This window comes from Calonectris borealis, chromosome W (genome assembly GCF_964195595.1).
Source record: "Calonectris borealis chromosome W, bCalBor7.hap1.2, whole genome shotgun sequence".
Classification (NCBI taxonomy): domain Eukaryota; kingdom Metazoa; phylum Chordata; class Aves; order Procellariiformes; family Procellariidae; genus Calonectris; species Calonectris borealis.
This window is the reverse complement of record NC_134351.1, coordinates 32,990,900-33,004,398: the sequence shown is the minus strand read 5'-3', so window position 1 is coordinate 33,004,398 and position 13,499 is coordinate 32,990,900. Positions and strand designations below refer to the sequence as shown.

General features: G+C 48.0%; 1 protein-coding gene across 1 annotated transcript; it reads left to right on the top strand.

Annotated features, from left to right (window-relative positions):
* Positions 1-2,900: 2,900 nt before the first annotated feature.
* On the top strand, positions 2,901-7,807 carry LOC142074773 (uncharacterized). The gene is made up of 2 exons (XM_075135640.1): positions 2,901-3,063; positions 6,468-7,807. Exons 1-2 carry the CDS (start codon positions 3,052-3,054, stop codon positions 7,452-7,454), a joined length of 999 nt encoding a protein of 332 aa, XP_074991741.1. The 5' UTR covers positions 2,901-3,051; the 3' UTR covers positions 7,455-7,807.
* Positions 7,808-13,499: the final 5,692 nt, after the last annotated feature.

Here is a 13,499-nt window from a genome sequence, read left to right as displayed (position 1 = left end):
GGGCAGCCAGTTAGCTTTCTATTCGAAAAGAGCACCAGTCAATTTGGAGACATTCATATTTAAGACAAATATACTGGTCAAAATAAGTTTAATGAGGCAACTATGTGCCTATTGTTCGCAGTCTTACAATAGCTGGAATTCTGGCTCTGATCCAATAAAATACTTCAGTACTGTTCTGGACTGGAACCAGCCTGCTAAGTGTCCTATAGGAATGAGTCCACTAAATACAAATTATTCTATACCTGTGGCGAATAAGGACATGGACTCCGTCTGAGTGGGCACGAAGATGAAGACGAAAATCCCTTTATTATACAGCACAAGCGCCTTTTTATACCTCACATTATGCCACGTATGCACTTCAAAGAATTCCCTAGTACATCCCCTAAGCAAAGGTCATCTCGACACTCTTCCTCTAATTTCCTTATCTTTGTCACACCCTCAGAACCGTTAACTGCCACCTCTTATCTCCCTTTTTCCCACGGTTTCTTTCACTTTCCATCTTCCCATGGCTTCTTGTTTACCAACGCTATGATACTGCTTGTACTCTCAGGCATTGATTCCTCCACATCTCCCCCTTTTTCTTTTACAACAAACACTAAGCTAACTGACTTTTCTATTATTCATCTCACACATTGCAATAAACATAGTACACACACAAGATTACATACGAATACAATCAAACGTATAATTCCCAGTTCAATCAAACTCATTACCCATTTTGCCAAGCCCCAATAATTCTATCTCTTGTGGCTCTACGCTCAGGGCGGATGGTACACCAAACATCCGTCCCAATTATCAGTCACATTGCGGCCGCCACTACAAAGTGTTGCATGCGGCTCCGTGAGACCTAGGGTCCAATTGTTCCATGGGAGTCCCACTAAGCAGGTGGAAAAAAGGATCTCCAGGTGACAAGAGCAAAAGGCAAATGGTCTTCTGGCCTGTCTGATTCGCAAGGGTGATCCAGATGTTCTCTTTGGGCTGTGATGGGGCCCATAACGTGCTTACGCTTGCGACAACAGCGAAAAAGATGGCTTGACGGACCGCGCTGGTACCCATCTTGGTCCTCGATCTGTGGAGACACAAGCATACCCTCGACCCCAGGTTATCAATGAAAACGGGCCTTCCCACTCATGAGATTCCAGGTTTCTCACCTTTACCCACGCCTTGTCCCTTATGATTGCCTCATGACCTTCAACAGAATCGAAATGTCTGCAAATCGGGGGTCCACCTTCCTCAGCCCACCGATTGAGAAAATTAAGAACATAAACAGCTTTTGCCAATCTTTCCTGTGGGGTCAAATCCCCTACTCCCCCTTTTTGTTTTGTTAACATGTCTTTGAGCGAACGGTGCGCGCACTCAACAATGGCTTGCCCTGTGGGACTGTGTGGAATTCCCGTGATATGAGTGATTCCCCATGTTTGCAGGAACATCTGTGTGGCTTGGGCAACGTACCCGGGGCCCTTATCTGTTTTTATTTTGCTCGGTACTCCGAGAATGGAAAAAGCAAGAAGAAAATGTTTTCGGACATCCCGGGATTTTTCCCCTGTGTGGGCTGTGGCTGCAATTGCTCCCGAAAACGTATCCACTGAGACGTGGACACATTTGAGTCGACCAAAGTCGGGAAGATGTGTAACATCAGTCTGCCAAAGTTCGAGTGCCTGCAAGCCACGAGGATTGACTCCTCCCGGGTGTGGAGGGCCCGCACACTGGCACTCAGGGCATGCAGTGACAATTTGGCGTGCTTGCATAAGTGGTAAATGAAACATTCTAGCCAAGGCCTTAGCGTTCTGATGATAAAAGTTATGTGAACGCCTCGCTTGCTCAAATTTCCCTGGGACAACAACAGCCCCTGCAAGCGAATCAGCCAACCGGTTTCCCTCAACTAGGGGCCCCGGCAATGCAGTATGAGATCTGATATGTAATATAAAAAAAGAGTGGATCCGTCGATGAATGTGTTCTCTGAGGGTTTTAAACAGAGCAAAAAGCTGGGCATTATTTACATCTTTCAAATAAGCAAACTCTATGCGGGACACTACCCCTGCAACATATGCAGAATCAGTCACGATGTTGACGGGGCATTGCCATTTCTCAAACACTCGTACCACTGCCGCCAACTCCACGATTTGTGGTGAACCATCTTGTTTCCGGATATCAGATTGCCACTGATCGTGATCGTCCTTCCAGACAAGGACAGACTTACCCGTACGCCCGGACCCATCCGTGAAGACCGTTAGAGCGTCCAAAGGGGTCACGCTACATTTCGGCAATTGCTGCAGTGGTAGCGGGGACTGCAGCCATTTATGACTGGGAGGGTGAATAGAAATCGCTCCTGTAAAACCTTCCATAGCCATTTGAAAAGGTACAGACATTTGCATCAACCAAGTTAACATAGGCATCACGACAGCGATGTAAATGGTGTGTGGCTCTTTTCCGCACAGCGCTATCAACCGTTGCCTCCCTCTCATGACCAGGGATGCAAACATTTCTGTTGGAGAAAGTTAGCCAGACTAGGCCGCGGTGGGAAAATTCTGAGTCATGCTGACAAGGGAGAAAAGAAAGTCATGCTGACCTTGCTCTGTGCAGATAAGCAACTTTGAGAAAGTACAGTATAAGAAAAACAGGATGGAACCCGGACCACGTAGCAGTAACCGAAAGTAGGAGGAATATGATAATGTAATTTTTAGAGCTAAGCCAATGATTGTGAGACAAGTATGCATAAGGTAGAACTTAGTGTATAAATATGTGTAGGGTTTTACAATAAAGTTGAAGCTGGCCTTATCACTCACATTGAGTCGACTGCCTGCCTTCCCTCGCTCGTCGCAAGTGGCACCCGAACAGGGACCCCCCATCCCTGTTTTTCACCGGACAGCGAGATCGGAGAGGCACTGGTAGCAGCGACCAGGGAGCAGAAGATCAGTAGACGCTGTCGCGGCGTGCCTGATCCGTGCTTGAACCCAGGACGATTAAAAGGGGTTCGCCGTCCGATAGAAGGCTACCCGTGGGAAAAGGCTGCAAACGACCGGATAATTAAGAGGGTCAAGATAGCGCGCAATGGAAGTAGAGGTAGCCTTCGATATTTTAAAATGCTTTTTAGAAGAGCGGGGAGTAAGCCAATTAAAAGACCTGGCTGGGTTAATTGTGTTAGGGAAAGTGAAAGGGTTTTTTAAAGACCCAGAAAGTATGTTTGAAGTAGACGAGTGGCATTCTTATGGAGATTGTTTGTGGGATCTAGTAATCGATGATGATAAATCAGCAAAAAAATTAATGAAATCTTGGAGAGATGTTATTAATTGCATAAAAAGATATAAAACTGAAAGGCGAATAGCTACAGCCGCCTCCGATCGGCTTGAGCAGTCCGATCCTGCCACTGGACGTCTCACAGCAGGGGGTGACTACTTTTCACCTCCACCTTCGGGAATTCCTGTTCCCGTCGTTCGCCGACCCTCTCGTCCCCCTCCTGATCCACCGACAGAAAGGGCTTGTCCCTCCGCACCGCCGGGGAAAAGGGAGGGGAGAGGGAAGGTCCAAGTGAAAATGAGAGGGTAGACGGTAGCGGACAGGAGACTGATCAAGTTGAAAGTCTTCTAAAGGCCCCACCCCCCACACCCCCACCCCCCCCGTCCCAAGCTCATCAACAGCCGCGTTTAGTGCGGGTTAGTTGGGACAAAATAGCACGAGAAGCTGTTGAACAAAAAGATTTTGATTTATTAGATCAAATTAGCCCTCAAGCCTTCCCGGTAATCTACCAGGTAGATAACGCGGGGGCTATGACTGGGGTGCATCAGGCCCTAGATTGGAAAATATTAAATCAATTGCGAAACACAGTTAATGAGTCGGGAGTGCATAGTGAGCCTGCAAGGCAAATGCTAAACTATATCTGGGGTAGCGGAATGCTATGTCCAGAAGATATTAAGAACATAATGAGGCTTATTTTGAAGCAATCACAACAATTACTTTGGCAAGCTCACTGGCAAAGACTTTGTGAAATATCTGCGCACTCGCCCCGAGCCCCAAATGATCGTTTAGCTGGAGTAACTGTAGAACAACTAATGGGTATAGGTCCTTTTGCCTCTGTAGAAATGCAGATGCAAACTGGCCCAGACGTGTTGTTGGAATCTATGAAATTAGCACGAGAAGCCTTGCAGAAAGTTAAAACTACACCAGCTCCTCCCTCATATATGTCAATTAAACAAGGAAGAGAGGAGCCTTTTGCATCTTTTGTAGATAGAGTCACAGACGCTATTGACCGCGCAGATATGGCAGATTTTATGAAAGGACCTTTGCTGAGACAGTGTGTATTAGAGAATTGTAATACTTATACGAAGGGCATCCTTGTCACCTTACCCTTAGACGCCACCATAGAAGTCATGTTAGAGCGAATGAGTAGAGTTCCTGTAGGAGCTCAAGCCATGTTAGTTGAAACAATCAGAGAACTAGGGGAAAAATTAGTCAAGGCGCAGGGACAGGCGTTTGCAGCTCTTGCCCCACTGAAGCCTCCGGATGCCCACCAAAGTAAGACGACTGGCCGACGAGAGTATAAGTGCTTCCGATGTGGCTACCCAGGACATCTGCGTCGACAATGTCGGGAGCTGCCAGAACTGTCAAATGAATAATCATAATACTACGGTCTGCTGGCGTTCGGGAAACGGGAAACCGAGCGCCAAGAGCCGCAGCGCGCCGACACCAATCGCGGCTCCGGTCACCTTCAGGCCAACGGCAGCCCCCAACCAAACGACAGTGCAGAGATACCAGACGCCATTGCCCAGCTTTGACCAGCAACCCAACTTCGACCAGCAACCAGGGGGAGCCTCGGACTGGATCTGGCAACAGCAGTAGATGTCACGCTAATTGACGACCGGCCGCGAAAAATTGCTACAGGAATTAAAGGGCCCATAGTTATCAATGGACAATCTCATGGAGCGTTGTTGTTGGGGCGATCATCCAGTGGTCTCCAAGGACTTTTTATATTACGAGGACTTATCGATTGTGATTCAAAAACTCAGTACCCACATCGTTGACCGAGCAGTGGATCGTATTGACCCTGACTTACCTGTGGACTTAACCGTTTTGCACGGCCCCACACATTTTATTGGTGCACTCACGCAGTGCAAAAAGAAAAAGGGGGAGACTGTGAGAGTATTAGAATGGATATTTACCGGAATGCAACCAAAGACTACAATTCAAGATAATGACACGTTTGATTGGAATGTGCTAGATTGAATTTATAGCTGTTACTGCTGTTTAGCTATTAATTCGCAGGCTCTTGTGCTTGCCATGGGGCTTGCTTGCCTTAATGTGTATTAGAGTCTTGTGCTCGTTAGTGGCTGCTTTTTTGCTCTCGCTGCTTGCTGTACTGCTGCACTGTTTATCGTCTTACTGTGCTGTGCCTGGGAACATTCTGATAACAGCAATGGGGATGCGCCTGGGCCGGCAGATGGCCAGGGCATCGCTGCTGCTTCTGTGCTGCTGTGCTGGACAGGCTGGAACTGCAGCGTGAACTCGAATCGAAGGGACTGTGACCTGTGGCTGAGTCCATGCGGGACAGGACACCCCGAGGCGTCTGTGACTGTGGATAAGCCCATGCCCAAGCAGCAGGAACCACCTGAACCAACGGAGGACAAACTTTACAAGAAGCAGCGCAAGTGCAGCAGTGACCCGACCTGAGCCAACTTTGGTGCCCAGTAACTCCACGCAACGCACCACCTCTGCTGACCTGAGTGACCACCGTAACAGATGGAGCCCAAAGTCATGGACTAAATGAACGCAGTGGACATTTTGTGTACATTTATGGATATTTTACGGACATTTTACAGGGGATTGTGCGGGCCTGTCCTACGTGTAGCCACCATGGGCCTGGTCTCGGAATCGGCGTGAATCCCAGGGGACTCGAGGCCAGAGAATTGTGGCAATGGATGTGACTCACGTTGCTGACTTTGGCAGACTGAGATATATACATGTTACGATTGACACCTACAGCAAATTTATATGGGCCACGGCACAAACAGGAGAACGAGCACTCCACGTAATGCGACATTTGACTAGTTGTTTTGCAGTTATGGGAGTGCCACAAACGATAAAAACTGACAATGGCCCTGCATACACAAGCGCCAAAGTGAAACGTTTTTTCCAAACATGGGGAGTGCGACATACTACTGGTATTCCGCACTCACCCACGGGACAAACTATCATTGAAAGGGCGCATCAAACGCTGAAACAATATTTGCAAAAATTTAGGGAAATCTCAGATGTACAAGAAAGACTTGTTAAGACTCTTTTTGTGCTAAATCATTTATGTATTTTTGCAGATCAGAAAGAGCCACCAGCATGGGTGCATGGTTATCCTAAAGAAAATAAGGATGACAAGCCAGTTTTCGTTATGTATAGAGATCCAGCAACCGGACTGTGGAAAGGTCCAGCAGAAGTGAAGTATATGGGTAGAGGTTATATGTGTGTACTTACTCCCACAGGGCCGAAGTGGATTCCAAGCCGCTGGACCAAAGCTGCTGTTGCTGATGATGATCAATGTAGCTCTGTCTGTACTGATCCCAGCGATGCCGTTGCCCAGCCGTGCGAACTTATGGGTGGCGTGGGCGAATAAAACTGGGACGACAGACTTTTGCCTGAGTTCAGCTACGGCAACTGAGCCCTTTAAAACATGTCTGATAGGCTTTCCTGAAATTATTGCCAGAGATTTTGATAATTGGACGTCTGTAACAGTTAATTGTATAAATGTTACTGTAGCAAATTGCTCGGTACAACTAATAAGAGCCCTAAATCACACTCTCCCTTGGGACCCCCAAGAAATTGACCTTTTGGGGTCAGAAAAAACTGGAAATGCAACTGATAATGTTACTACTCAGACATGTTTTGTGTTTGGCAGTTTTAGCCGCTTTGCCGCACAGGCCCAGACCTTTCAGTCATTGATCGGCATAAGCAGCCGCACTGATGATAACAACCCTTTTGTTAATACCACCGGTTGGACTGTTGTTTCACCTTTTACGAAAGGATTCGAAATAGGCCAATATTGTGGGAATTATAACGCTTCCAAAACACTCAGTGCCTATGGACGGAGTATGAAGGGAACCAATAACTCTTTGTGGAACAATGATACGGCCAAAGCTCTTCCCCCCGGATATTTTTTGATCTGTGGGGATCGAGCATGGCCTGGCATTCCAAAGAACGCCTTTGGAGGGCCTTGTTATGTAGGTAAATTAAATCTGCTCACAGTTAGCCGACAAAGTTGGCTCAATATAACTACAGTAGCGACAAATCGACACAAAAGGTCTATACATCAATTGCAAGCAGATTGTAACGACAATATAGAATTATGGTCAACCACAGCCAATGTATTTGCTTCCCTAGTGCCTAACATAGGCACTGCGCAAGCGCTGGCTTGGTATTTTATTAACAATTATAGTTATAGTAAAAATAGCATATCACCGTATTTTAAATAATGTTGTAAAAATGAACCACAATGTATTGGTGGTCCAAAAAGAAAAAGGGGGAATTGTTGGAGAAAGTTAGCCAGACTAGGCCGCGGTGGGAAAATTCTGAGTCATGCTGACAAGGGAGAAAAGAAAGTCATGCTGACCTTGCTCTGTGCAGATAAGCAACTTTGAGAAAGTACAGTATAAGAAAAACAGGATGGAACCCGGACCACGTAGCAGTAACCGAAAGTAGGAGGAATATGATAATGTAATTTTTAGAGCTAAGCCAATGATTGTGAGACAAGTATGCATAAGGTAGAACTTAGTGTATAAATATGTGTAGGGTTTTACAATAAAGTTGAAGCTGGCCTTATCACTCACATTGAGTCGACTGCCTGCCTTCCCTCGCTCGTCGCACATTTCTGCTCTAGTGGTGATGGTTTTTCCAAATTGATGGGGAAGAAACACCCATTCTATGACCAACAACTGTTCGCCGCTGGGTGTTGGCTTCCATTGAAACAACAAACCATATGGTTGGAAGTCAGTGTTCACTATTGCTAACTGAAAAGGAAGCTCTGGATCACAGCGCTGTGCTTGCCGAGCCGATATCATTGTAGCAATCCACTGCAATGCTTGCTGAGCCTCGGGGGTTAACGTTCGTCGAGACCCCAACGCAGGATCACCTTTTAGCAAATTAAACAGAGGTCTCAACAGCTCGTTGTTGATTCCCAACAGAGGCCTTACCCAATTGATGATGCCCAATAATTTCTGCAAATCAGTCAGGGTGTGGACCTGACTACTGATCTTGAGCCCTTGTGGTACCACAGTTTGCTCAGTAATGCGCCACCCTAGATATTGCCAGGGAGCAGTCTGCTGCACCTTTTCTGGGGCAACTATCAAGCCGTTACGCTGGAGGCTCGTTACAACAACCTCCATGGCCCCTGGTATCATGGCCTCAGAGGGGGTTGCTACAAGGATATCATCCATATAATGATAAATTACGACTTCAGGCAATTGGGCACGGGCTGGACTAAGGGCCCGAGCCACGAACCATTGACATATGGTGGGACTATTCTTCATGCCTTGCGGGAGCACCGTCCAATGGTACCGTTGACTCGGCTGGGCTACATTGGTCGCGGGTACAGTAAAAGCAAACCACGGCGCGTCATCTGGGTGTAGCGGAATGGTAAAAAAACAGTCCTTAAGGTCTATTATAGTGATGTGCCAGTTCATAGGTATCATGGTTGGTGAAGGGAGGCCTGGCTGTAGAGCTCCCATGTCCTCTATAGCCTCATTTATACGTCTTAGATCGTGAAGGAGCCTCCACTTTCCTGATTTCTTCTGGATGACAAAAAGTGGTGAGTTCCACGGGCTCGTGGATGGCACAATGTGCCCAGTGCGCAGCTGCTCAGCAACTAGGTCCTGCAAGTGATGCAGCTTGTCCGTGGGGAGGGGCCACTGATCCACCCATATAGGCTTTTCACAGGACCATTGCAACTTCAGGGTGTGCTGCCGATCAGTAGCCCCTAGGATAAATTTGTCCCCAGCATGATTCCCCATTGTGACAAACAGTCTCGTCCCCACAGCGTGAGAGGGGCCGGAAGAATGAACGGTCGGACATTGGCCCGCCGACCCTCCGGTCCCTCGATTTGAATTAATTGAACACTCTGCAGTGGTGCTGTTTGCCCTCCGATACCTGTAAGGGCAATTGGGACCTGTTTCGTCAGCCATTGAGCTGGCCAGTGTGACTGCGCAATGACTGTCACGTCAGCTCCGGTATCAATAAGGCCGCTGATGCGCACAGACTGCTGAGGGCCACCGCCTGACAGGCAGCAAGTCAGCTGCGGTCGCCCCGCAGCGACAGGCTGCGCCCACCAGAGTTGTGGCGTGCCAGTGGAACCAAAACCTCCACTCCCCCGTTCCTGAGGCTCCGCCGCAGGAGGGACAGCTCGAAAGTAGACGAGCTGTGCTATTCGTGCTCCTGCCAGCACGTAACAGGGCGGAGTAGGCGTCCACAACATGATTTTAACTTCTCCCGTATAGTCTGCATCGATAACCCCAGGGAGAACGAATAAGCCCTGTAACGTGGCGGATGAACGTCCCAGTAAGAGTGCGCTGTAACCGCCGCCTAGCGGCCCCCACACTCCGGTGGGCACCGCTTGAACAGCCGTAGAAGTCAGGTTCACTGGGTGGGAGGGGGCCAAGTCCACGTCGGCACTTCCCCATGTTCGGGCGGATAATTCGGAGGCACGGATGCCGGCGGGGGGCTGGGGGCAGTTTCCATCATCGCATGGGGGGCTGCTTGTGTCATCGCGCGGCCCCTCCCCGCGCTCCTGCATCCGTTTCCCTGGATAGGCTGACCGTCTTTATCATACCGCGACCGGCATTGATTCGCAACGTGCCGGCCCTTCCTACATTTTGGACACGTTCCCAGTTGTGAGTCAGCCAGTTCCCGCCTCCGCCTGCCTGCCTGCGGGCACTGTCTCTTAAAGTGACCGGGACGGCCACAGCTGAAGCACGTCTGTTGGCTGCACTTAAAGTTTGCAAAAGCAGTAGCCATCGCCACAGCCTGGTGCTCCGTGGTCCCCACACGGTTGCATTCCTCTATCATTTCAACTACCGTAGGGTTTTTTAACGGACGGAGCACCTTCTGGCAATCCGCGTTAGCGTTCTCAATTGCCAATTTTTGTAATAATATTTTCCGCGCTTCCTCATTCTCTACTTGTTTGTCCAAAGCATCTTTTAATGTCTCGATAAATTTCATATACGGTTCCTGTGGTCCCTGCCTAATATTAGTAAAGGAGCGCTGGGGCTTCCCTACCTCGGGGACCTTCATAAATGCTAGGTAGGCAAGATTCTTTGAATCATTTAGGGCTTCCATTGGGAGTTGTGCCTGGACATGGGCAGTGGCATATCGACCCTCTCCTACCAATGCGTCAACTCCCAAGAATCTCACTGGATCTGCTGCGGGACGCTCCAAATATTCCAGGGCTTTTGCCTCACAGAGTCGCCGCCACTCCCCATTCCAGAGCATAAACTGAGCAGAGGTGAGCAACAATTGCGCCAGCGTTTTGCAATCGAGCGGACATAACGTATAACTCCTCATGACCGACCCTAGCATATTCGCAGAGTAAGGGGCACTGAGGCCAAATTCAATCACTCCCCTTCTCAACTCCTTCACTACTTGGAAACTCAGAGCCTCCCACCGGGGCCTGTGACGAGCTTCATAAATCACCGGGAACGCCCGGACCTCACGGAGCTTAGCCGCGAGGTCAGAGTCCCCTTCTTTCTCTGCCTCCCTTTGAATCCCCTTCCACATATCATGCACATGCGGAGGATATAAATCCGGCTCTTTCTCTGGGTCGACTGGTCCCGGATCAAACGGATTGGGATCATCACTGCCGCTACCCTGCTCCCCGCAGGCAGCCACCGCTCCAGCCTCAGTGGCCGGGGGCGTAGAAGGCTCTTTGGCCACAGATGTACTCCCTCCTGAGTTTTCACCTCTCAGCTTGTCTTTAGCACTGACGTGCTTTTTTAGGGTCTCATTCAGAGTCCTCCAAGGCGCTAGCAGTCCTGCAGCCACCGAGTCCGAACGAGTGGCAGCATCCCAAAGCTGGGTGCCAGCTTCATCCCAAATTTTTAGATCATAAATGTTAGTAGAATCGCCTCCCTTAACGGTGGTTGTCACCCACTTCAGGAGTCGTCTCAAGTCCCCATTATCCATGGTTACTTGATATTTTTTCAGGATCAATTCCATGGTCCTGCAAACAGTTTTTTCCTCCTTTGTCATGTTTAAACCCATGACTACCGCCCCCCGCTGCTCACCTCTGTTCTGCAGAGACGATTCGACGTCACTATCCTGTTTCCTTTCAACAGCTCTTCTCCCGTTTCCTTTCAACAGCTTTTTTTTTTTTTTCCTGTTTCTCTTCAACAGCTTTCGTTCCTGTTTCTTTTCAACAGCTTTTCTCCTGTTTCCTTTTGACGGCTTTTTTTTCCTGTTTCTTTTCAACAGCTTCTATCCCGTCTTCTTCCAACGGCTTTTTTCCTGTTTCTTTTCAACAGCTTTGGCAGTTCAGCGGGGCTCGCCACCGGATCGACAATTGCCGACTTTATGGCCCTTCAGACAGAATGTCCCGGTCCCTGTTCGGGCGCCATTTGTGGCGAATAAGGACACGGACTCCGTCTGAGTGGGCACGAAGATGAAGACGAAAATCCCTTTATTATACAGCACAAGCGCCTTTTTATACCTCACATTATGCCACGTATGCACTTCAAAGAATTCCCTAGTACATCCCCTAAGCAAAGGTCATCTCGACACTCTTCCTCTAATTTCCTTATCTTTGACACGCCCTCAGGACCGTTAACTGCCACCTCTTATCTCCCTTTTTCCCACGGCTTCTTTCACTTTCCATCTTCCCATGGCTTCTTGTTTACCAACGCTATGATACTGCTTGTACTCTCAGGCATTGATTCCTCCACATATACCCTTTGTTACAAAAGCTAAATTTGGTTCATTGTGTTTTGTAAACTTCATTCATTTTGTTACCTCTAATGCACTTGCAAGACATTAGGGTTAGATGTGTACAGTTTCTTGTATTTGAAAACCACCCACAATGTCCTTCTTACTATTTGTAACACATTCCACAGAGGAACAGCTTCAGTGATCAAACCCATTATTAGGCACAGGTTATCTGAAATTAATGTCAGGCTCATACTTCTGCATACAATATTATTTCTAGGATGAAATATCAAGCAGTCTAAGACAACAATTAAACTTTATGGTGGTGAACACAGAGTCTTTCAGGATAAATTTGATTTATCAAGTTATTTTCAAGTTGGGGAACAGAAGTATTTTGGGCTTTTAACGGTGTCCAAGGATCCCACTCATCAAGATGATCAAAACTCCCCTGTGCAAGGTACTGTATGACAACAGGAACAGACGTTCTTCTACAGCAATACTGCATACAGACTACAAACCCCCACTTCTTTTCCATGTGGGCACCAATGACATGGTAAAGCAAAATCTGGGTATGACACGGTAAAGCAAAACCTGGGCAAGATCAAGCAGGACTTCAGAGCCTTGGGGGCACAAGTGAAAGGGACAGGGGCCCAAGTGATCTTCTCCTCTGTCTTGCCAGTCAGAGATAGGGGTGCAAGCAGAAGTCAACACAATATGCAGATCAATACCTGGCTTCGTGGCTGGTGTCATCGCCAGGGCTTTGGTTTCTACGATCATGGGACGTTCTTCGATGAATACAGCCTATTGGGGAGAGATGGGATCCACCTATCTAGAAGAGGCAGGAGAATCTTCGCCAGCAGATTGGTTGACTTAGTGAATCGTGCTTTAAATTAACAAACTTGGGGGGTAGGGTTCAAAGCTGTGACACCTGCATATTCATAAGCAATACGGTGGATGAGCGCACCTACCAGAGTAGTGAGGAATGCTCCCTAACCCTCTCCAAAGGCAAGAACCCTAAGTCCAGCCACCTCAAGTGCATGTATACCAATGCACATAATCTGGGCAACAAACAGGAGGAACTGGAGCTCTGTGCCCAGTCTGAGAGTTATGATGTCATATAGGAATCATGGAAACTTAGTGGGAAAACTCACATGACTGGAAGACCACAATGGATGGCTACAAGCTCTTTTACAAAGATAGGAGGGGAAGAAGGGGAGGTGGAGTTGCACTTTCTGTAAAAGAGGAATTTGAGTGTATGGAGGTGAGCTATGGAGACCACGAAAGTTCTATCAAATGCCTTTGGATCAAGATTAGAGGGATCGTCACCAAGAGGGATCTTATGGTAGGTATTTGTTACTGACCTCCCAATCAGGATGACGAAGTTGACAAAACCTTACTTCGGTTGCTCAAAGAAGTCTCAGGCCAACAGAACCTGGTCCTCATGGGTGACTTCAATTACCTGGACATTTGTTGGGAAAACAACACAGTGGTGCACAAGTCATCCATCAGGTTCCTGGAATGCATTGAGGACTGCTTCCTGCTACAGATGCTGGACATGCTGACTAGGAACAGCGCATTGCTACATTTACTGCTCACAAACCAACAAGACTTAC